Source organism: Ornithorhynchus anatinus, chromosome 10 (genome assembly GCF_004115215.2).
Source record: "Ornithorhynchus anatinus isolate Pmale09 chromosome 10, mOrnAna1.pri.v4, whole genome shotgun sequence".
Lineage (NCBI taxonomy): Eukaryota > Metazoa > Chordata > Mammalia > Monotremata > Ornithorhynchidae > Ornithorhynchus > Ornithorhynchus anatinus.
Window position 1 is genome coordinate 32,613,562 of NC_041737.1, and position 25,009 is coordinate 32,638,570.

At 47.0% G+C, this 25,009-nt stretch overlaps 1 protein-coding gene across 1 annotated transcript in view; it reads right to left on the reverse strand.

Annotated features, from left to right (window-relative positions):
* Window positions 1-3,734: 3,734 nt before the first annotated feature.
* The window catches only part of NOC3L (NOC3 like DNA replication regulator), a 42,961-nt gene continuing 21,686 nt past the window's right edge, over window positions 3,735-25,009 (reverse strand). Inside the window, 13 exon segments of the mRNA XM_029073766.1 lie at window positions 3,735-4,641; window positions 8,247-8,331; window positions 8,921-9,018; window positions 10,692-10,820; window positions 11,002-11,183; window positions 12,503-12,574; window positions 12,655-12,718; window positions 16,177-16,249; window positions 18,303-18,403; window positions 19,566-19,646; window positions 22,515-22,646; window positions 23,660-23,788; window positions 24,782-24,957. Of these exon segments, the coding sequence (XP_028929599.1) occupies window positions 4,579-4,641; window positions 8,247-8,331; window positions 8,921-9,018; window positions 10,692-10,820; window positions 11,002-11,183; window positions 12,503-12,574; window positions 12,655-12,718; window positions 16,177-16,249; window positions 18,303-18,403; window positions 19,566-19,646; window positions 22,515-22,646; window positions 23,660-23,788; window positions 24,782-24,957 (1,385 nt within the window). The 3' untranslated portion in view covers window positions 3,735-4,578.

Genomic DNA, 25,009 nt, shown 5'->3' on the forward strand with positions numbered 1-25,009 from the left:
CCATTAAGCCATATTATATGGTTCCAGGATATTAAAGTAACGATTCAAAAGGAGCACAGAAATATAATTCTTTTCAATTTCATTAGGAGGAAAGGGAAAAAAACCCCCAGGAATTCAAGCTCTGGATTTTTTCTAAACACACATACACACTGGATTTCTGGTCTCCAAAGCTGGCAGCAATAGGATAAATTATTTCAGGGCCTAAGAAACTCCCGGAGAATAAAAGAGGTTCCTTTGGGAGCTAAAAGAGCCAGAATACCCAAAATAGGCATGGAACAAGAGGTTTTCCCAAACTAAGCCCCCATTTCCTCAGCTCCCCTTCGCCTCCCCATCGCACCGATTCGCCCCCTTTCCTCTACCCCCTCCCTGCCCCACAGCACTTATGTATGTACGTACCTATACTTCTATTTATATTATTTCCTGTTTACTTTTTATGTGTAGATATCTATAATTCTACTTATATTGATACCAGTTTTCTTGTTTTGATGTCCGTCTCCCCCCTTCTAGTCTGTAAACCCAGTGTGGGTAGGGATTGTCTCTCTCTGTTGCTGAATTGCACTTTCCAAGCCCTTAATACGGTGTTCTGCACACAGCAGGCACTCAGTAAATACGATCGAATGAATAGATGTAAGCCCTGGGAACTTTTAGTTTGGTATTACATTGTGAATTGATCTGAAATGCTACTTCGAATGACTTTTCTGCCTCTGTTACAGGTTCACTTTTGTAGGATGGAGGCTTTAAATATTTCCATTAGAGAGAGCATTACCAATTTTCTCACCATCACAGATTTGGATCCTGGTCAATAGAGAAGTGTTAAAGCACTTTTCCTATCTGAGCTTGCTTACTCTATCAGGCTGCCCTTCCTGCCTCCTGTCCATACTTCATCCTGCTGCCCAGATCATTTTTCCGCAAAAACATTCGGTCCAAGTTTTCCAACGCCTTAAGAATTTCCAGTGGTTTCCCATCCAGCTCTACATTAAACAGAAACTCTTTACCATCAACTTTCAAGCACTCAATCACCTTGTCCACTCTTAGCTCACTGCTCCCATACAACCACGCAGCCCACACACTTTGTTCCTCTAATGCCAACTTTAACACCACTTTACCTGAATCTCGTCTGTCTCGCTACCTGTCACCCAAGCGCTGACTCTGGCCTGGAACTCCCTCCCTCTTTATATCTGATAGACAATAACTTTCCCCACCTTCAAAGCTTCACTGAAGGTACATCTCCTCCAAGAGGACTTTCACTCATACTTTTTGAGCGCTCACTGTGTGCAGACACATTCCCTGCTCGCAACAAGCTTGCAGTCTAGAGGGGGAGACAGATGTTAATATAAATTATGGATATGTACATAAATGCTGTAGGGCTGGGTGGGAGGATGAAAAGGAGGGCTACCCTGAAGGGAGTGGAAAATAAGGAAAAGAGGACTCAGTCAGGGTGGGAGAAAGTAATTGTCTGATACAAAGGAGGACGTTCCAGGCCAGAGGTAGGATGTGAGCGAGAGGTCGGCGGTGAGCTGGATGAAATCGAGGTAGTGAGTAGGTTGGCATTAGAGGTGCAAAGTGTGCAAGCTGGGTTGTAGGAGGAGTATGGCGAGGTGAGGTAGGAGCGGGTTAAGGCGATTGAGTGCCTTAAAGCCGATGGCAAGGAGTTCTTGTTCGAGGTGGAAGTGAATGGGAAACCACTGGAGGGTCTTGGGGCGTGGCGAAACATGGACTGAATGTTTTCGTAGAAAACTGATCCAAGTAGCAGAGTGAAGTATGGACTGCAGTGGGGAAGAGACAAGAGGCAGGGAGATCGGCAAGGTCACTGACACATTAGTCTGGACAGGAGAGGAGAACTGCTTGGATTAACGTGATAGCAGAACGGCCGGCCGGCACCTGGTGGCTCTCAGGACCGCACCCGGAGAGTTTCCGGTGATCTACCAGTCTCGGAGGTAGAGGGAGGGAGAGTCGAGCAGAGGTCTACCCATCCCACTCCGAGCTTGGGCGGTGGCTAACGAGTGGAAGGCCATCTGCTACAAGTCAAAACTCACCTGTGCTGGGCAACAGCGGCACGGGAGAGAGTCAAGGGCAGAGACTCAAGTTCACTGCGCGGAAGAAGGCGACGCTAAACCACTTCAATATTTTTACCAAGAAAACTCTATGGATACACTACCGGGACGACTGCAGGTGGAGGTGGGCCGTCGTGGGAGAGATGTGTCTGTGGAGTCGCTATGGGGTGGACTGGACAGCCTAAGAACGGACGGAGAGTAAAGGATGGATTTTAGCGATGTTGTGGACGTTGAACAAACGGGATTTAGCGATAGGCTGAATACGTGGGTTGAATGAAAGAGAGGTCAAGTAAATTGTGTTTATTCAATGATTTATTCTGATCACTATAATATAAATATTTTCATGTTTGCCTACAGCATCAGTGTAAGATCCTTGTGGGCAGGGAACCTGTCGCTTCTTTATTCTGCATTTCCCGAGATCTACTACTGCTATTAACCATCATCACCACCACTAAAAAGTTGCCCTTTCTATGACGGCACGGGCTATTAAAAAAACAACCAAACACCATCATATACCTCCTCCATGAAAGAGGAAGAAAGGATTTGGCTTTTTCTGTTGTATTAGCAGTTAAACTGACTTCCTTGGGTGGAGAGGGGAGATGTTCATCTCTATTATATATACATACAAAGACATAATAAACATATATACTGGTGGAAATATTTTGAGACTTCACCAGCCCGTGTTTATTGGCCCTTAGCGCCTGTTCTGAAGAGATGGGGGAAAGGAGGGTGGGAAAAACACACCAGGCCAAGAAACCTTATATGCCACTAAGTCCACAGAAGAAGAAACACTGCTCTAAAGAAATAAATTTATCTGGTAAAAAGATTGGAATCAGAATACGTGATGCTGATATGGGCTTGTATCTACCCCTCCAAAAAAAAAATCCAGAGGAAATTTTACTTCCTGTGAAACTCTTGGGAGGAAAGAGACGCGAAACTTCCAATTCTTGTTAAGTTTAAATCAGTGAAGAGAAATCTATATGATTTCCACAAAAATACTATCACCAAAAAGATAATAATAATGATGGCATTTAAGCGCTATGTGCGAAGCACTGTTCTAAGCGCTGCGGGGGATCCGAGGCGATCAGGTTGTCCCACGTGGGGCTCACAGTCTTAGTCCCCATTTGACAGATGAAGTAACTGAGGCCCAGAGAAGTGAAGTGACTTGCCCAGAGTCACACAGCTGACAAGCGGCGGAGCCGGGATCGAAACCCACGACCTCGGACGTGGCCAAGATCTGGAGATTAGATGGTAGTTCGCAGCTGACATTCCATTCCATGTCCCCAAATTCCCTGTGCATGCTTTAAGATTGAACTTCACCCCACCTGGAAAAGGAGAATTTACCCTACTCCATTAACTTTTAAATGACAAAATCGTCAACAGAGATGACACCTGTGAGCTAATCTGGCTTTCATAAAGGCTTCCACAATTTCTTGTCCTGAAAAACATCCTACGTCACACACGTCAGCCTAGAAAGAGCAGAGAGGAAAAGCTACTGCTGGCTTTTAGAAATATGCAAAAGTTTAGCTGCTGTCTGGCACCACCACTGGGTGAATGATTTGATAATAATTACGGTATTTCTTACGTGCCTATTATGTGGCGGGCGCTGTTCTAAGCACCGGGGCAGACACAAGATAATTGGGCTTGGACACAGTCCCCGTCCCCCAAAGGGCTCACAGTCTTAATCCCCATTTTACAGATGAGGGAGCCGAGGCACCGAAGTTAAGTGACTCGCCCATAGTCACAGAGCAGACAGGCAGTGGAGTCTAGATTCGAATTCAAGTCCGCCCGACTGCCAGGCCCATATTCCATCCACCAGACCACGCTAATTCCGGTGGCTCTGGGCAGGGGTTGGGCAATTGAACCCAGGGCTACCAAGTCACCACGCCCGGTCCTCCGCAGACACTGGTGGTCTGATTCAAGAGTCCAAAACTGGGGCTTGGGGGGAGTCCAGCTTTCAGAGCAGAGAGGTCAGAGTAGCAATAACATTTCTTTAAGCACTTACTGTGTGCAAAGCACTGCAGTAACAGGATTTATTAAGTGCCTACTGTGTGCGGCGCACTGTCCTGAGAACTGGGAAAGCATATTCATGTGGGAATCACACACAGTCCCAGGCCCCCAGGGGGCTCAAGATCTAAAAATATAAAGTTGGGGAGAGGAGAATGGCGACGGATACCTAAGGAGAAATAGAACAAAACACTAAGACAACATAAAGACTAAAACAAACATCCAGAAGGTGCAGTGGCAGGAGGAGTGGATTTCAGGTTCCCTGCAGCTCAGATCCCACGGACACAACTGCAGCCTCCTGGTCTTCCTGAGGATCGGTGGACGAGACTGCAAGCTGTGGCTGCTTTTCTCCATCCTGGGAGGGTGGTGCACAGCAGCTAGGGAATGGAGGTTCCTCGGTGACGCGGCCAGAATGAGAGGCAACGGGGAGATCCAGGAGAAGGGGACGCTGTAGGCCCTGGAGGTCACGGTGGGGTTCCTGGTGGATCTGCTCAGTTGTCACGTTGTGCCTCGCCTCTTAGCATTCTGATGCTCCATACTGTTTCAGCAGGTCTTGTTCCAAAAGAACAACGCCTTGCCGCTGCAGTTTGGTAGGACAAGGAGGGCCATGGAACAGAGAGAAATGAGAGTCACCCAAGTGTCACAAAGAAAGGGTGGCCCCAAAATCGGTGCTAATCGCCTGGGATATAAGTCATCAGAAGAGGGGGAACTCAGACCTAAATGGGAACTGCTGCTTCAGAAGCCCAAACCTGCAGCCGGTTCTTTCCCCTCTGATAAAGTTTGGAAAATACATAGCAGATAAATGACTCAAAAAGCTAAGCCGGAGGGACATTATGGACAAAAAACACGCTCGAGCTTTTCCATTCGGGTCTGAATGGAAGGGGCTGCTTTACTGAGGCTAAGGGGCCAGCTGTTGAGGAAGTGATGATGTAGAGCTTTGGTTACTGAATGGTCGGCTCTCTTGGGGCTGAAAACGCTGGAGGGAACTAGAGTCTTAAGACACAGTCCCTGAGCAGTGGCCTAGGTGGGGATGACGTAGGGATCTTGAGGAAGGGAAGGGGGTCGAGAATGTGGCCTGTAAGCCAGAGTTACAACAAGGATTCTTCATTTTTGCAGGCCCTGGAGGGAAGTAGGTATGTGTGACGTGGGGTTTTCAGGTCGGCTTTCCCGTCTCTTTGGATCTGTGGTCCCCCAGCAGCCCAATGAGCGACCACATGAATATAGGCAAGTGTCAACTAATGAGGCTCCTACTTTAAGGAGAAGACTATGCTTAAGATTTATCAATCAGTGGTATTTACTGAGCGCCTACAGTATGCAGAGCACTTGGGAAAGTGCAATACAACAAGAGTTGGGTGATGCCATCCCAGCCCACGGGAAGCTTACAATCTTCTGGGTGGGACAAACACTAGAAGAGATTGTAATTATAGTGCGGCTGAGTACTTAAAGAGGTAAGCAGTCAAGGGCGTAGTCGACTCAGAGGGGAGGGTGGATGGGAGAAAAAATGGCTCGTCTGGGAATGTCTTTTGGAAGTGATGTGATTTTGAGGAGAGTGGAGAGAAGGATGGACTGTCAGATGTAAAGGGGCAGGGAGTTCCAGACCAGAGGAAGGATACAGGCAAGGGACTGGCAGTAGCTGAGCTAAGATGAGGAGAGTGTGCCGGCTGGGTCGTAGCAAATCAGTGAAGGTAGGAAGGAGAGGGAGAGGTGAGTGAGTGATTTAAAGCCACTGGTAAAGAGTGTGTTTGATGCGGAGGAAGATGGAATGAACCTTCTTTACAAAAACGGATCTGGGCAGCAGAGTGAAATGTGGACTGGAATGGGGAAGACAGGAAGCAGGGAGGTCAACGAGAAGGCTAATGCAGTTGGCCAGGCTCGATAAGTGCTTAGAGGGTGTGCTAATAGTTTGGATGGAGAGGAGGGGGTGGATTCTAGAGATGTGAAGATACAAACGAAAGGATTTCATGAATTTCATGATAGACAAGGTGTGGGTTGAACGAGAGGGGAGTCAATGATAACGCTAAGGTTACGGTCTGGTAAGAAAGGGAGGGTGGTGGCGTTGTCTGGACCGTGAGCCCATTATGGGCAGGGACTGTCTCTCTCTGTTGTTGAATCGTACTTTCCAAGCGCTCAGTAAATAATAATAATAATAATAATGTTGGTATTTGTTAAGCGCTTACTATGTGCCGAGCACTGTTCTAAACACTGGGGTAGACACAGGGGAATCAGGTTGTCCCACGTGGGGCTCACAGTCTTAACCCTCATTTTAAGATGAGGTAACTGAGACACCGAGAAGTTAAGTGACTTGCCCAAAGTCACACAGCTGACAAGTGGCCGAGCCGGAATTCGAACCCATGACCTCTGACTCCAAAGCCCGTGCTCTTTTCACTGAGCCATGCTGCTTCACAGTCGGTAAATACGACCGACTGACTGAATGAAAGAACAGGTAAGTCAGGGGGAGAACAGGCTTTGGGAGGAGTTATGTTTTGGACATGCTGAGCTGAGCTGGAGGTATTGCTGGGACATCCCGATAGACGTGAGCTGAAGGCAGGAGTAAATGCAAGACTGAAGAGAAAGGTGAGCATTGGGAAAGAGATTTTGAAATCATCCATGAAGAGATGGTAGTTGAAGCCACTGAAGCCAATGGAGAGGGTGTAGGGAGAGGAGGAGCCTGCGAGGGAGACTGAAATGGAGCAGAGACGTAGAGGAGACCTGGGAAAGGAGTGTCGGTGAAGCCACCGTTTGATAATGCTTTCAGGAGAAGGGGGTGGGCCACAGTGTTGAGGAGATTGGGGCAGGGTGGGGTGGGCGTGGGGAAGTGCCAGGGGGTTTGAGGAGGGAGTTAAATGTCTGAAATAGCTGTTACAGCCAATGGGCATGGGAACGAATAACGATAGAGAAATAATACCGCTGTGCGGGAAAAGGCAGAATTAAAAGAGAGGATGAATTTCCTCCAGCTGCACTCTGCAGTTTGTGTACAGGAGCAGAGGAAGGGTACTAAAGCGATCCAGGGTTGTGGGTTCAGGACATTAGATCAGCGTAGGTACAGGAGAGCGAGGGCACTGAATTTGGTGGAGAGGTCGGTGTTGAGGGCATAGATTTTTGTGTCGGGAGAAGGTGGTTCGGGGACAGCGACCAAATGGGGAACGATGACTTTTAGGAAACTGGAGGCGGTCCAAAGTTTGGCGGTCTCTGTGGGAGGACAGATTGGTGGATATTGGTTGGGGGGGGAGGCAGGTGCCAAATCCATTTCCTCCTTTTTCTTCTTCCCTGCCAGCATTTCCCTCCACCTCAGCCCAACCTGGTTTGCAGATCACCCACATCCATCTGCCAGTCATTTCAGAACTGCTCATCTGTAAAATGGGGATTAACTGTGAGCCTCACGTGGGACAATCTGATTACCCTGTATCTACCCCAGCGCTTAGAACAGTGCTCTGCACATAGTAAACGCTTAACAAATACCAACATTATTATTATTATTATTAACTGCTGGGTTGGGACTGAAACGCTGCTAAGCAGGGTCCCCTCCACATGTAAGCTCCCTAGAGAGTCTCAGCTCTATGATTTTAGAATTCTCTCACTAATTACTGTATCATAAGGAATAGGAATTTGGTTCTGAAGGGAATCTGGATATTGGCACACAAACTCCCTACTCCTTCAGCTCCTCATATCGGGCGGCACAAAAGATGCCCCCAGTAGACCCCACCTAAAACTCTTGCCAGCGGGATTCTCTACCCATCCCTCGGAGTGTAGGAATGAAAAGATTTCTTTCACGTCCTTAACCACAAAAACAATGGGAATAATTCAACATTATATACAAATAATATTTTACCTATAAACTATTCCCCCAAAAGAATTTTGGTCTCAACACAGAATACAGATACAGGGGAGAGGGAGAAAAATGGACAGTGGGGCAGGCGAGAGGGACAGAGGAAAAGGAAAGGAGGGTGTGCCCAAATGGCTATTTCCTTGAATCCATGTTCAGCCAACAGGGCAGGAAAGGGGAAGGTATGGGAGGGGCCTCCCTGCACTGGCAACCTGCAGCCCATAGATTTGATTTACCTGAGCTAAAACAACCGAAGAAACAACAAAATATCAGAACAAAATTGTAACGCCCAGGGCTGAGAAGCCCGTAAAGCCCCTCAGTGTTGAATCTTAAAAACCAGGGAGAGCAGTTCAGAGACATACCTTCATTTTTTGGGGAAATGAGGGAACTGAAGGGTTAAATGTCATGTCCTTCGTATCGTAAGTCTCAAAAAGTTCAGTAGCTGTCCTATAATCACAGAAATAACACCGGTTCAGTATTCTCGAAAGAAGAAGGACCACGGCAAGACATCTGGAGCTCCCAACACACACCCACGATTTGGGAAAGAGTGCAAACTGTGACAAGTGAAGTGCCCCCCGCCAGAAAAAAAATAAATCTGGATCCTTACCATTGTGAACCCACAAGGGCCAAACCCCAACCCAAGCAACAGGGTACAGGGAGGGAATCCAAGCATCGGAGGGACAGAGGGGTCAAAAGGAAGCGGGAGAGACCGAGAGTGAGCCCAACTAAGGCCAGTGTCTCCCTGACATAACTCCAGAGGCAGATTCACTTCTCACCAAACTCGAGGAGAGCTTTCAGCCTGGCTCACTGCCACTTGGCCAGGAGTAACTTTGGGGCTGGGACCTTCTCAAGAGTGTAAAACGGCTGTGGACAAAGTGTCTACCAATTAGGCTGTACTGTAGGCTCTCAAGCGCTTAGCAGAGCGCTCTGCAGACAGTAAGCGCTCGGTAAATACCACCGATTTATTGATGCTCATGAGCATCTTGGAGTCTGATCTTGATTAAGAGGGAAAGGAAGAAAGAGAGTTGAACAGCACCTCCGACTCAAGTCTGTGTCGAGCGCTTCGGAGCCTTCAGATGGAGCCCCAGCAATCAAGTGGGCCGCAAATTTCCGCACCACTGGGTGGTAGTGTCTCTGAAAGAGAAATCACAATCGAAAATGGATCTGCACAGTGCACTATGGCCCCTGAACTCAGGAATATCACTCCCAGACCTTTTCTAGATGGTAGCCGTGAATTATCATTATCATCGTTGTATTTGTTAACCGCTTACTATGTGCCGGGCACCGTATTAAGCACCGGGGTGGATGTGAGCCAACTGGTCTGGACGCAGTCCCTGTTCCACATCGAGCTCACGGTCTCAATTCCCCTTTCACACACGAGGTAAGGGAGGCACAGAGGTTTAGCGAATTGCTCAAGGTACGCAGCAGACAAGTGGCGGAGCATGGATTAGAACCGAAGGGCTTCTGACTTCCAGGCCCGTGCTCTATCGGGCCACATCGCTTCTCAGTGACTTCTCTGAGGGTAACTAATAAGTAAAAGCTTACTCACTGTACCGCGGTCTCGTCTCTCTCACCACCGACCCCACCCTCTGACAGGGAACTCCCTATCCCTTCACGCGAGACCCCCACAACCCCCACCTTCAAAACTTATTAAAATCACATCTCCCCCAAGACGCCTTCCCAGATGAAGCCCTCATTTCTCTGACTCCCTCTCCCTTTAATAATAATAATAATAATAATTATGATGATGGTGGTGGTATTCGTTAAGCGCGATACAAGGTGATCAGGTTGGACCACGTGGGGTTCACAGTTTTCATCCCCATTTTACAGATGAGGTAACTGAGGCACAGAGAAGTGAAGTGACTTGCCCAAAGTCACACAGCTGGGAAGCGGCGGAGCCGGAATTAGAACCCATGACCTCTGACTCCCAGGCCTGGGTTCTTTCCACTGAGCCACGCTGCTTCTTTAGTGACAACTATTTATTTGAACCTGTAGTCAGCCAATCAATCCTATTTACTGGGCACTTACTGGCTGCAGAGCACTGTACTAAACACTTGGGAGAGTACAACGTAACAATAAACAAACAATTCTCTGCCCACAATGAGCTTACAGTCTAGAGCATGGCTCAGTGGAAAGAGCACGGGCTTGGGAGTCAAAGGTCATGGGTTCTAATCCCAGGCCCATCACCAGTCAGCTGGGTGACACTGGGCAAGTCACTTAACTTCTCTGTGCCTCAGTTCCCTCATCCGTAAAATGGGGATTAAGACTGTTTGCCCCACGTGGGACAACCAGATCACCTTGTATCCCCCAAAGCACTTAGAACGGTGCTTTGCACGTAGGAAGCGCCTAACAAATACCATCATTATTACCCTTTAAGCACTTGATAATCGCCCCACCTGCAGCCCCAAAATACTTACGTATGTAGCCGTAATTTATTTATAGTTGTAGTTATTTATAGCCTCTGAACCGCACGTTCTTACAGGCAGGGAATGTGCCTACCAACTCTGTTTACTGTACTCTCCCTGCACAGTGTAAGTGCTCGATAAATACCACTGACTTATTGATTCCACCTTTAAATTACTTGTGGCCGGTCGACTGTTGAGGAATTCACGTTATATATTAAGGGGATTTTTACATGGATCCACTGGCAGGGGGTTAACAAATTAAGAACCGCCAAATACCGGTTAAGCGATTCACTGGAGAACTCCCAGGAGCAGCCAGAGAGACAAGGGCATAGGGATACATTCAGTTTTTGAATATCTTTGGCCTGAAAAGCTGGCCGCAGTATGGGGGCTACCCAGTCTTACCCGCAACGCATGCAATTCCCACAGGGCAGTATTCTGAGCATTGCAGTACTCGGGCTCATCCAGCTCTGGAAGATAAACACCGCTCCCTTGCCCTTCGTTGTCGAACAAGAGATCGGTCTTCGGAAAAACCTATAACAGTAGCAAGCAAAGAAGCAGCTCCACATCATCTGGAAACATCCGATTTAGGTCAGGTCGTCAACGCCCAACACAACGACTCACAACCTGCCAGATGCCCCATTTAAGAGAAGCTAAGAAAAGCTATTGGCCACCGCCCCCACTCCCCGACGACCTCGAAGAGCTGAGTACTCACATGCAGCACCACTCTGCCGGTTGCCAGAATGCCGAGGCCGGAATTGGGGAGGACGTGGAGAGCGAGGGTGGAAAGGCGCTTTAGGAATGCCAGGGCCCGCTGCTGCGAAACCTGCTTCCGGCGTCTGGTCAACATGACATCCAAGCACTGGAGGGCAAGTCCCACGTCGTCATTAGAAGCACCTGGAATAGGGAACGATCACCAAAAGAGTACAGATTTCTTGAGGGAGAAAGAGACGCAAACCAGCCCATGAATTTGGAAAGAAAGGGTCCATTATAGAATCTCAAAAGCGGCATTTCTGCTGAACTGCGACCCCAAGGAGTTCTTTTCTTTTAATGGTATTTGGTAAGTGCTTATTATGTGCCAGGCACCGTACTAAGCACTGGGGAGTCACAAGATAATCAACCAGTGGTATCTATTGGGTGCAGAGAACTGTAATAAGCGCTTGGGAGAGTACAACACAGTGGAGTTGGAGGACACCTTCCTGACCTACGGCTTATGGTTTTAAAAGATCTTAATGACGCCGTGGGGTCAACGTGCTCCCGATCAGACTGAACATCTGGGGCTCTTCCTCCGGGTCATGGGAACTGGCTATTAGTTTTGGCAACTAGCCAACAAAACTACCCCGTCAAACTCATTCGCAAATGTCCAGCGATGCCGGGGATAACATCTCAATTCATTTTTAATCAAGGTTCCTGCAGACTCCGAACGGACTAAGTGCTGCGACACGCTCCGGAGGCCACGACGATTTTAATTCCATACATTTAGCCGTCTGTATCCCCAAGTTGCAAACCGAACACACTGGGGATGACTGGACAAAGTCCACGTCCCACCTGAGGCTCCATCTTAACCCCCATTTTACAGATGAGGTACCTGAGGCAGAGAGAGTTAAGTGACTTCCTCAAGGTTACACAGGAGACCAATGGCCAAGCTGGGATTAGAACTCAGGCCCTCTAACTCCCAGGCCTGTGCTTTTCCCACTAGGCTACTATGTTTCTCAGTAGGGAAGTCAACGGTGGGCAAGCACGGCCTAGTGGAAAATACAAGAGCCTGAAAGCCAGAGAACCTGGGTTCTATTCCTTGCTCTTCCACCAGTCCACTGGGTGACCTTGGGCAAGTGGCTCAACTTCTGCGTCCTTCCGTTTCCTCATGTGTAAACTGGGGAACACAACCGAGCCTCACGTGGGACCCGGATTCTGTCCAAACAGATTACCTCGTACAGGACGGTTTCCTCACCTGCAAAATGGGCATTCGGGACCTGTTCTCCCTCCTACTTAAGCTGTGAGTGCCGAGTGGGGCCGGGACTGATTAACTCGCATTTACCCCAGCGCTTAGAACACTGTCTGACACGCACTAAGTGCTTAACAGATTCCAAAGTAATAATAATTTACGGATTGGTTTTCTTCCAAATAAGTTAATCTGCTTTTAGTGATGATCTCTTCTGAGGTACGCAACGACCCTGCAAGCTATCAGGCAACCCATTATGAACAAGAAAACATACCTGCGTGTAGCTTAAACAGTGTTTTGTACAGGTGAGTATAGAACTTCAGAGGATCAATATTTAACACATCGCCTGTGCAAACACAAGGGCAAACATTAAGTATGCAATAGTATCCACTGAGGGTTGTTCCACCAAAATTCGTTGCCCCTTACCTTGGCCAGACAGAATATGAAAAGCGGTGAGAACGCAATGAAGGCTTTCTCTGTAGCTCAGATCCTACAAAAGACAAACCCTTAAGTTAAATAGAGACTAAATAGGCAGCTGAACTCTTTCCCCTTAATGAATCAATCAATCAACTGTATTTGTTTACTCCGTTCAGAGCACTGTACAAAGCGGTTGGGAGAGTACGGTGCAACGGAGTTGGTAGACACGTTCCCTACACAGAAGGAGCTTACAGTCTAGAGGGGGAGCCAGACAATGATACGAAGGAATAAATTATGGACGAGTGCTTAAGCGCTGTGGGGCAGAATGTGGGGTGAATATCCAGTGCTGACGGAGTAAGGCCAAGTGGACAGGTGACACAGAAGAGAGAGGGGGTAAGGGAGAGGAGGGATGAGAAGGGGAAGGGCTCTTGGTAGAGATTTTAATAAGACTTTTAAAGGTGGGGAGAGTGGTGGTCTGTCACACAGAAAAGGAGTTCCAGATCAGAAGGAAGACACAGGCGAGGAGTCGGCATGGAGAAACACGAGATTCATTCATTAAATCATATTTATTGAGCACTTACTGTGTGCGGAACACAGTGCTTGGAAAGAATGATATAACAGTATAACAGACATGGTCCCTGCCCATAATCAGCTTACAGTCTAGAGGGGGAGACAGACATTAATGATTATGGTATTTGTTAAGCGCTTACTATGTGCCTGAGCACTGTTCTAAGCACTGGGGTAGATCCAAGGTAATCAGGTTGTCCCATGTGGGGCTCACAGTCTTCATCCCTGTTTTACGGTTGAGGTAGCTGAGGCCCAGAGAAGTTAAGCGGCTTGCCCAAGGTCACTCAGCGGACAAGTGGCGGAGCCGGGATTAGAACCCACATCCTCTGACTCCCAAGCCCGTGCTCTTTCCATTGAGCCACGCTGCTTCTCAACTGCTTGTATATTAATGTACATAAATGAATTGGGCAACCACTGGAGGTTCTGGAGAACTGGTGAAATGCGGTTTGAACGTTTTTTGCAGGAAAATGATCTGGGCAGCAGAGTGAACTACAGACAGGAATAGGGAGAGACAGGAGGCAGGGAGATCAGCGAGGCGGGAGAGGATAAATGACTGCAGTCTGGATGGAGAGCAAAGGGTGGATTTTAACGATGCTGTGAAAGTGATACCAGCAGGATTTTGTGGTGGATCGAATACGTGCGTTGACAGAGAATAAAATGGTACTAAAGGAGCGAAGTGGGGTGACTGGACTGATGGAGGAAATCAGCGAGATAAAACAGGAAGGTGAAGTTTCTGTCTGATGCACAGGTGGATGAGAAACCGCCAGAGGTTCTTGAGAAGTGGGAAGGTGAGGACTGAATGATTTTTTTGAGAAAAATTACCTGGGCAGGAGAGTTACCGGATGGGGGAGAGGCAGGTTGCGGGGAAGTCGGTAGTAATAATGGGATGTATGCGCTTGGAGAAGGATGGTAACGGTTTGGTTGGAGAGGAAAGGCGGGGTTTTAGCAATGTTGTGAGGGTAGACAGAATCAATCACTCAATCGTATTGAGTATACCATTGTTCAGCACACTGCACTAACCACGCGGGAGAATACACGGAATTGGTAAATGCATTCCCTGACCATAAGGACCTTTCAGTCTAGTGGAAGAGCAACAGGATTGAGTCAAAGACTGAATATGTGGGTTGAACGACAGAGATGAGTTGAGAAAGATGCCAAGATTCTGGGCCTGTGACACAGGGAGGATAATGGTGTTATCTATAGTGATGGAAAGACAGGGGAGGCCAGAGTTTGGACAAGGACAGAAAGGAGCTCTGTTTTGGATAGGTTTAGTTCGAGGTGGTTGGCGGACATCCAAGTAGAGATATCCTGAAGGCAGGAGGAAATGAGAGACTGCAAAGGGAGAGGGTTCACAGCTTGAGAAGTAAATTTGGGACTCATCCGCGTTGAGAGGGTATGTGAAGCTGTAGGGGCGGATGAGTTTTCCAAAGGTGTAGGTGTAGATGAATAATACGTAGGGGGCTCAGAACTGATCCTCGAGGGCCTCCCACAGTTACACGATGGGAGACAGAGGAGGAGCCTGTGAAAGACCGAGATCAGAGAGACAGGAGGGAAAGGGAAGAGGACACCATCAGTGAAACCAAGGTGGGATAATGTTTCCAGGAGAAAAGGGTGGTCCGCAGTGCCAGAGAGGATTAGAATGGAGTAAAGGCAAGAAGAAGGTCACTGGTGACCTCAAAGAGGGAGTAGGGACTAGACTGGAGGGGGTCAAGGAGAAAAATGGAGGAGATGAAGGAGATAGCATGTGTAGATAACCCCTCAAGGAGTTTGGAGTGGAATAATAGGAGGGAGAAGGGGCAACAACTGGAGGAAGCCGTGGGGTCATAGCAGGGTTGGTTTTTTTTTTAGGATACTGAGCAATTTTGGGGTTTTTTAATGGTATTTGAAAGCAGTAGGGAAGTTGGGAAGTGAATGAGTGAAGACGATGGTCAAGGAGGGAAGGAAGGGACGTGGGAAGTGTCTCGATAGGTATGACGGGATAGGGTCAGTGGTGCGGGTGGAGGGGGGAGATTTTGGAAGGAGGGGAGAGATCTCCTTTTGAGATCCTGCTGGAAAAAGACAGGAGAGTTGAAGAGGCAGCAGGAAGAAGAGGGACTGGAGTGGAGGAGGGGAGATTTAATGGAGATTACGCCTGATGGTTTCAATTTTCTCAATAAAGAATGGGGCCCTGGTCATTAGGGGCAAGAGATGGGGAGCGCAGGGGGCGAGAGGATTGAGGAGGGCGTTAAATGTCCGGGACTTCTGGCATGGGAGTCAATAAAGATGGAAAAATAAAGGTGTCTGGCCGAGAAGGCCTAATTAAAGCGAGTGAGGAAGAAATTCGGATGCCCGAGGTCTGCGGCATTTCAAGCACAGGAGTGGAGGAAGGATTCTGAGGAGGTGAGCCAGGGTTGCGGGTAAGTGGAGAGGGTGATGTTGACGGGGTCAATTTGGGCACTAAGGAAAAGTACTTTGGGTATAGAGACCAAACGGGGCATGATGACTTTAGAAAACTGGAGGGGGGTCAAAAGATCAGGGCTCTGTGGGGGAAGGGGGCAAATTTATGGCGAGTGAGAAGTGGGAAAAAAGCCCGGTGAGGAAGTTGGGGTTAGAGGAATTTCAGAGTTGTTGAGGGTAGAGGTCGTGCAGTGGACAGAAATTAAGACTATTAGCCCCTTGTGAGATCAGGTGTAATCTCTGTTAAGTCTCCCCTGCTCCACTCCGGTCCCTCTTCTTTCTGCTACCTCTTCAACTCTCCTACCTTTCTGACCATCATCTTCATTCATTCACTTTCCAACTTCCCTACTTGCTTTCAAATACCATTAAAACCCCCCAAAGGACTATGTCTGATATGCCACCCACCTCGGTATTTAACCCTGGGCTAGTATGGGAGTAAGGCACTTAATAAGTATCACAGTTATCATTGCAGTAGAGCATCATTTCAAAAACGAATCCAATAAGCAGTCAATTAATAGATTTACTTACACCAGATTCAATCAGGGTGTGTAGAACCATAAGCAAGTCATCAAAAAATTCCACATTTATAAGGTGAGCAAACCTGGAAGGAGACAAGCCTTTTCAGTTGCCAAAATCTGGAGAGTGATTGGTGCAATCAAGTAAATGGCTAAAAGTTAAACATGACAACTCCATGACAGAAATCCATATGAAAACCCTACTGTGTTCTTCTATACTTTACTTATATAGTTCTTTACTATACTAGGTGCTGGGGGTAAATACAAGCTAATCAGATGGGACACAGTGGGCCCGGAGCAGATAAGGTAACCGAGGCATAGACGTTTAAGTGACTCGACCAAGGTCACACAACAGATGAGTGGTAGCGCTGGGATTCAAACTTGGGTCTTTCGACTCCCAGGCCCGCGCTCCCTCCCCTGGGCCACCTAACTAGGCGCCTGATATTATACGAAATAACGTTTTCTGTCCTGAAGTAACATTCATATTAGAGAGCACTTTTAGTAAATACCCACTTCACTGAAACGACATCGTGATCATTTTTTTTAATCTTTTTTGGTGGTATCTGGTAATTGCTTACTGTGTGCCACACTGGAAAGTACTTTTAGTAAATATCTATTTCAGTGAAACTACACTGTGATCATTTTTTTCCCCTTTCTCTACAGTATCTGTTAAGTGCTTATTATGAGCCATGCCTGTTCTAAGTGCTGGGGAACACGAGGTAATCACAGACTGAATCCCTATTTTACAGACGAGGTAACTGAAGCACAGAGAGCTTAAGTGACTTGCCTGAGGTCACAGGGCAGACAAACGGAAGCCCCAGGACTAGAACCCAGGTCCTTCTGAGTCCCAGGCCCATGCTCTATCCACTAGGCCACGCTGCTTCTCGCAAGATCGTTTGTGACCGTCGTTATCAAAATGTGGCTCAAGTGAAACCTGACCAATTAAATCCCTTTCCATTATGTTCTCCCTCACCCTTTCCCAGCTTCTGGCACGGCCTGACATTCACCCTCTTAAAACCTGACCAGAATTCTTGGGGATATGCCCCAGACCTCTTCGATCCCCCCTTCCGCGCCACGATATCGACCCACCCGATATGACTAATTGTGGCATTCGTTAAGCACTTACTATGTGCGAAGCACTGTTCTAAGGACTGAGGTAAACGCAAGATCATTCTTCTTTCCCACCTTGAATTGTTCTTTCCAAGCGCTTAGTCCAGTCCTGTGCACACAGTAAGTGCTCAATACAACTGAATGAGTGACTGAACTGAGGAAAACTGGTAGGATTTAGTGAACATGAGCGATGAAATGGAGTGAGGAGTCCAGGACAAATAGAGGTCGGCCCTAACCTGCTCTCCCCGCCGTAGCAGGATGAGAACAAGCAGCAACTTGAAGCCTTTCCTCTTCCTGCACCCTCTGACGTTGGAGCCTATCCTGCTCTCCTTACCTCAGCAGGGCAGAAATAAAGCAATAGTAGATTGTCATTTCACAATGTTGACACTGGTGTTTTCTTGTGAACCGCCCTGTGAACTTATAACTCAATCAGGCAATCGTTATTTATTGGGCACCTTCCGTGTGCCGATAACTGTACTGAGCACTCAGGAGAGTACAATATAATAGAATAACACACGCAACGAGCTGCCCACAGTGAGCTTACAGTACACTCTATGCACCCTTCACTTTGTTGCTGCATTTTATTTTCTGTTTCGATGCCCCTTGGGGGTCTGTGACCAACCATCCCATGTGTTCTTAGATTGTGAACACCTTCAGGTCTATTTTTCATCTGTGTGCCTTTTCCTAGTGCTTAGTACAGTGCTTTGCACACAGCCAGGGCTGCAGAAATACTCTTTCCAAGTCCGCGAATTAATGGGGCTGGGGTGTAGCGGAGAATTGCGACGGATGGACCCATGGACACCCGCTGATTGGGTAAAGTGGGGAATCCCGGTCCCTCTGCAACAGGCAGGTGCTGTTAGTTTACTGGGCATAAGGCTCTGTCCAAGGAGTGGGACACATTTTTCGGCCACCCCGCCCAGTCACCGATACCTGGTCACGACGATGATGTCAACAACCGAACACACTCCCAAATGTCTACGTTTTGGGATTTTTTTTCTTAAAAAAAGACAGAAACTCCAGAGCCCTTACTTGGCAAGACCTTCTAGCACTGCTGGGAGGAGAGCTGACTTCTGGGCCTTCTTCAGGATTCGGAAGAAAGTTAAAAACACCATATTCAGGGTTTCTGTGTGCTGTGGAAAGCGGTACACAAAACAGCCTCAGTAAAACCTAGGATTCATTCATTCAATAGTATTTATTGAGCGCTCACTATGTGCAGAGCACTGTACTAAGCGCTTGGAACGTACAATACGGCAACTGAGAGAGACAATCCCTGCCCATCGACGGGGGAGACAGACAGACAAAAACAATAGCAATAAATAGAATCAAGGGGATGTACACCTCATTAACAAAATAAATAGGGTAATGATACTCATCTCCTCAATTAGCAATTTCATTTCTAGATTATTTTTTTTTTTAAAAAACACTGCCACTGCCAAAGAACACTGAGGTTAGTTCTTGGTGGTAGCCAAAGCTGGAATTCAACAAAATAAGAAGCTTGCAACATTTCTCTTTCCCGTCTAGGAAGGATGAACACATTTGCTACGTATCGAACACCGGTGGGGCTCTTTTCTAAATTAAAGCGAGCACGGTGTTGGGCCTGGGAGGAGACTGCAAGGAGGCCAAATACACGGCGAGTTTAAATGAGCCCAGACGGACTTTAAGCCGCTTCAAAGCCCAGCTCTTCAAGCCTTAGCTGAAAGAGGGAGGCTGAGCTTGGGCTGAAAAACCTAGCAGAGCCGATAGCCACTTGAATGCTGGGCGAATGCTGGGTTTTGTCCAAACCCCGATCTGACTTCCACTTCCGCTTTTGGGGAAGTCACTTAACTTCTCGGTGCCTCAGTGACCTGATCTGTAAAACGGGGATTGAGACTGTGAGCCCCACGTGGGACAATCTGATCACCTCGTATCCACCCCAGCGCTTAGAACAGTGCTTTGCACATTGTAAGCACTTTACAAATACCAGCATCATCGTTTAAAAACAAAAACGACGACGACAAGAAAAAAAGGCTAGCAAAGAGAGCGCTCATCACCCAAATTGATCTTCAATCTGGCAGGATGGAGAAACAGAATCCCAAACTGACAACTACAGAGAAATGAGCAGATTAAAAAGCCAGCTGAATTTTCTAACATCAAAAAGTCTCAGTGAAAACAAGAAAAGACCTTCTGCAACAATGTCACATAATTTAATTGGTTTACTCATGAAATGTGTCCTTCTCACTTAACTCTACCACTCACAATCTACACAACCAAACACTCAATACCAGCAAAAACCCAGAGGGTAGCTCTGCTTACCACTTTGAGTTTCTTCTCTGCACTCTCCGACGCTTCTGCTTCCAGCAGTTCTCTCTCCAGTTTCTCTTCTGCTTTCTTCCACTGAAATGGAAGGAGAAAAATTTTCAAGGGACACAACGCAAGCAACTTCTAAACCTACGGGGTTAGAGGCCTGCATCATTCGGTGTGTCGCTCCCCACAAAAGGGGCTCAAGAAATACTTTTGCCGATAATCCCGATGGAAGAATCAGAACGATTAAGTCCAGTTCGGACTGCATCTCGCTGCACGGTGTTCAGTTCTGGATGGGAAATGAGCCTGAACCAAAGTGGAAGAGGGTTCGAGAATCTGCATGTGGTGCTATGAGTCTGATCTCGCCTCGTGCAGCGCTCCCTCCCAATCATGAAAGCCTCGAGCTCCGTTCTAATCTCTTCAGCTGAGGTGTCCCCATTCCAGCTCCCTACAGTAGAACCAGGTGGAAGGTGAGGAAGGGTGGCAAGAAACTTCAAACGCATGGAAACCCATAGGGTGAGGGGAGGAGATCTCAAATTGACGGCATGCCTCTCAAGAAGAGTAACGTGGGAGCACAGAAGCCAGGAAAGGCGAAAGGGACGTGGAGGCTCTCAAGGCTCTCCACCAAGTCTCGGGACAAAAGCCGTTCCTGCCTGTTCCCAGACATCTCCATCGCTACCGAGAAAAGTGTCCACATTTAAGTACCACCTTCCCACCCACCACTGAGGGTTTCTATTCCTGGCACGTCCTGTGCCTGTCAGGGGTGGGTTTAAAAATTGCTCCTGCACACACAAAACCGTCACAAAACGCCAGGAAGACCGGTGGTTGAAGAAGTACGCTGAACTCCTGGACCCTGAGGAGCCTGAAATTCTGCTCTTCTAGCCACAAGCACCCAACTGACTTTTGGTTTTATTTTGTGCTTGTCTGTGTCGTGTTTTAATGTTTCATCGTTCCTGGTGTGCCTGTCTCCCGTCCCTTCTCCCAACATTTACTCTGAGATCGTGAGGTGCCCAAAGGACAGGGACCGTGCCCAATAGCCACTTACATAAGCTCTGCACAGTAAACACTTAATAAATACAATTACTACTTTGTCCAAGGCTACAGGGGTTACTGGGCTGACACACACAGGAGAATGAGGCCCCAAAAAATCAACTTTATCATTTCTTTACTTGGTGGACCCTGACTACAAAATAAGAGGCTCCCCAAACCGAGGAGGAAGGTGACAGCAGCCAAAAAACCTCCCTGAACCTCAAAACAAAAAACTGAAGATGATGAGTACGCCTCCATCAGCTTAAATGCTTGGCTTTTGAGTTGGCCTCTCTGGACACAAATGCATTCTTACCACTTCTCTATCCCCTTCTCCGTGTGGCGGGCATTCGGGCCAGCAGTTCCCTGTAGTCTTCTTTCTTTTTCAGGATTACATCACTTGTCTAAGCATGCATTGTTACTTAAGGGCATTTAAAAAATAAATCTATTTTCCTGAGGTCGTTAACATTCAGTTTAAATCTCAGGTCAGGAAATATTTCTTCTCGCATTTCCAAAACAGAAAAGCTAATTGATATTATTATTCCAAAATCTTCCCATATCTAAAGTAAGTTTCCTGCTTTTGTTCCTTAGCGCTCGTAACTCCACCCGATTCATCACTGTCAAAACGATGGCTTGAAGGCAGTGATGATCTGACAGAGTTGGGAGACAAGTTCCCTGCCCGAAAGGAGCTTATGGGCTAGAGGGAGACCCAGACATTAACACAAATTACGGCTATTAAGTGCTGTGAGGCCAAGAGAAGAATGAATAAGGGGCGCAACTCTAACACATAAGGGAGTGGGAGAAGAGGAAAGGAGGGCTTGGCTGGGGAAGGCCTCTTGGAGGAGACAGGTTTTAATTTTTATTTATTTCTATTTATTTTAATGAGGCTTTAAGGTGGGGAGAGTCATTTTCAGATATGAAAGGGGAGGGCGTCCCAGGCCAGATGCAAGACACAGGTGAGGGGTCGGCAGCGAGACAGACGAGATCGAGGTACAGTGAATACACTGGCATGAGAGGAGCGAAGTGTGAGGGGTGGGTTGTACCAGGAAATCAGAGAAGAATGGCATGGGGGCGAGCAAGTGCTTTAAAGTTGACGGAAAGAAGTCTCTGCCTGATCCAGAGATGGAGGGGTAGAACCACCGAAGGCTCTTGAGTAGGGAAATGTGGACTGAATGGTTTTGTGGAAAAATCAACTGGGCAGCCGAGTATGGGCTGCAGTGGGGAGAGACGGTCAGCAAGGAGGGATAGGATCAGTGCTTGAATTAAGGTGGTGGAAGTCTGGATGAAGAGGAATGGGAAGATTTTAGCCATTTTAAAAATGCACTTTCCCTAAAAATCTCGTGTGCCGTCTTTCTGCAAAACCAGGACTCTTAGCTAGTACGTTAACACAAGAGTCTTAATGACCCTCTAGCACTTTTTTTTCAAATGCCATTTCTTTCCATGCACGGGGCGGAGAAAAATTTCTTGGGGCTGCTTCTTGTGGGCAGGGACTATGTCAACCAACTCTACTGGGTTGTAGTTAATCATATTTACTGAGTGCTTACTGTGTGCAGAGCGCTGTACTAAGCGACCGGGAGAGTACAACGTAACAATATTAACGTAACACAATCACTGGACACAGCAAGTTTGCAATTTAGAGACAGGGGACGAGCTCAGGAGGAAGAGGTGTCAGTATTCATAGATTATACTGATTAATTAGGAAGTTTCGGAAAACCTAGCTTCAACGACTCCTTCCTGTCTCCAGTGATCCCTCCAATCTGGTGAGCAAGAATCAGCGCGGCAACTAGGCGATACTAAATCTAAAAAAGAAATACCTGAAGAGATAAATATGTGTTATTCAGTGCTTATAGAGTACAACTGAATGAATGTAGGGAAAGATCAATTTAATGACTCTAGAAAATAAGCAATCAGAGGAAAAGAGGGAAGAAATCCAACCTTTCTTTGCATTCTTGACAGATTTTTTCTCTTCTCCTTATAGTGCATGAACTTTTGCTTTGTAGTAATAGCTTCTGTGTCTGATTTTACTTCTACTTCCTTTATTCTTAGGCACAGAAATACTCTTAGCATCTGTCAAAAGATTTAAAAAAACACTTAGTGCAGAACCTGAGAGTGGCCTAGCTATCGCCCCATTCCAAAGTCTAGAAGTCAACTTATTTGAAAGTCCTTCCTGAATCTAACGAAGAGGGTAGGGAACAATCCTACCGACTCCATTTGTATTGTACGGGGTCTTAGGACAGGGTTCGGCACCCAGTGAGCACTCAAGAAATACAACTGCTCGAGAGACGGCACTTTCATTCTAAATCCAGTGGACTCCGATGCTTCATATATTTGAGGACCCAGCAGAATCTGCTGCTGAGAGGACACCGAGAGCTGTTGTTCCATGCCCAGGTGATGCTTGGTTTCCCACCAATAAATAATTAGTGCAGCGGGCATGGCTGTCTCATTCACTAGGGCACCAACAAGATAAAGGCACAATAGAGTCTGCTGCTGAGAGGGTGCATGGAGATTCCATCAAAGTGTGTGTCTGATTAATTATCTTTTATTTACCCCAGGGCTCAGTGGGGCCTGGCCTTTCAGGAACAACAGAGACATCAGGATTGAGACCTTGGGTGGAAGAACCGGTTGATCCTTGTGCTAATGGCTTATGCAGGACCACTCATACTCTCTCATCTCTGGCCGGCACATTCCCACTGGGACATGGAGCGCCATACAATAAGCAGTAAGGGAAAAGCATATATTTCAGAGTTAACAAGCACCATAGTCTTTTTTGAAGATAGCCTGCCCAATTATTCATCTGGGTAACTGGTTTTTCTACCTCACATGTGTCAACACTGAATTTCAACCTGCTTAGGGAAGGCCGTTTCCTCAATTTACATCCTACTAGTGTCTTTCAAAGTGTTAACGCTGGCCAAACCGCAAAAGGGAGGACCATGTCTCATCATCAGTACAAATAATGAATAGAATCAGTTCCCACTCATTCCCTGGAACCATCGATTACTCTTGCTCTTTGGATACCACCCTAGGCATCCGTGCACCCATCTGAATAAAAGTGAAGAGGAGTGGGAGAAAGCCCATCTCACCTCTGGCCGAACATCATAATTTCTGCTCTTCACAAAACCGGAGATGACCTTAACGACACCAAGAGAGGCATGACCCACTTTGTCTTGTTTAAAAAGCTTCTTTACCGCCTCACAACACATTTCAGAAATCTGCAAAAGTCATGCACATTATAATTTCTATCTTAGTCTTAATTACAATGATGAACTCTGCTCCAGAAAATTATTTAAAAATACAAAAGTTGTAAACTTCAGCCTGATGATGAATTCTTTTATTTAACCAATTCTTTTCAAGTGATGTAAATGTACTTTTCCTTTCCTGTAGCACATTTCTAACCCTGGAGTAAAACCCAAAGGTGCACCCCCCCAGACACTTTCTCCTAAAATTAAACAACATCAAAAGGATCCCATTCATTTTGGATATCAAAGGTTTTGCTGCTTATATAACCAAAGACAGAACCTACAATTATACAGTAGAAGATAAAAACAACAAAAAAATCATTTTAGTTGATTTGGGACAAGATTTTGGTATTACCCACCATCTAAGACCCTAAGAATCGCAATCTCTCCAGGCCATTTCTAAGCAGGCTGGGGTTGTGGAGAAAGGCACAGGGTGAGGAAAAAAAGAGAAGGGAGCCAGGAGAAGACTCAATCTTCTCAAGTCCAAGATGAGAAATGGCGCCCAGGTGTTCAGTGCTTCCCCCCTCCCTTCCATCTTCAGAGTGGAGGGAGGGGATGAGAGAGCAGGAGAGAGAGAGAAACTGCCAAATGAAAGAGAAGCCGTAACCGGAAAAGGATGGGCAAAAGGGGGAAAAGAGGAGAGCGAGGAAGAAGGATAGGAAATGAGGCTATTGGTAACGGAGAAAGGGCACAAAAGATCTGGAGAGGGACGGATTAGAAAAAGGAAATCTAGATGTGGGAAGAGGTGGTGAGGAATAGGCGGAAGGTAGAGTACTAAAAATGAAAAAAACAGAAGAGGCAGAAGAACTCAAAATACCGAGGGGGGAATAATGGTCCGTCTAGAGGAGTACGCAGGAAAAGAAATACTAACATCCCCGAAAGCTTAATAGATTTGAACTAGTTTTCACAGGGGGAACCTGTTCTTTCCAGAATACGAATAATCATCAGAATTAAGGAGATACTCACCGATTTTGAAGTATCATTCATAAGAGGAACGATTAACACGATGATATTATTGTGGAAGTTAAAATGAGCAAGGGTCACCAGGAGCTCACACAAACTCTGGATTGCAACTTCGGCCAAACCCTTGTATGCCTTGAAGGAGATCACGTTACTTTTCTTCAACTTCCTCTGTTTCCAGTCTAAATGAAGAACAACTCAGGTTATTGCATCAACTCTTTGGGCCAAACCCCA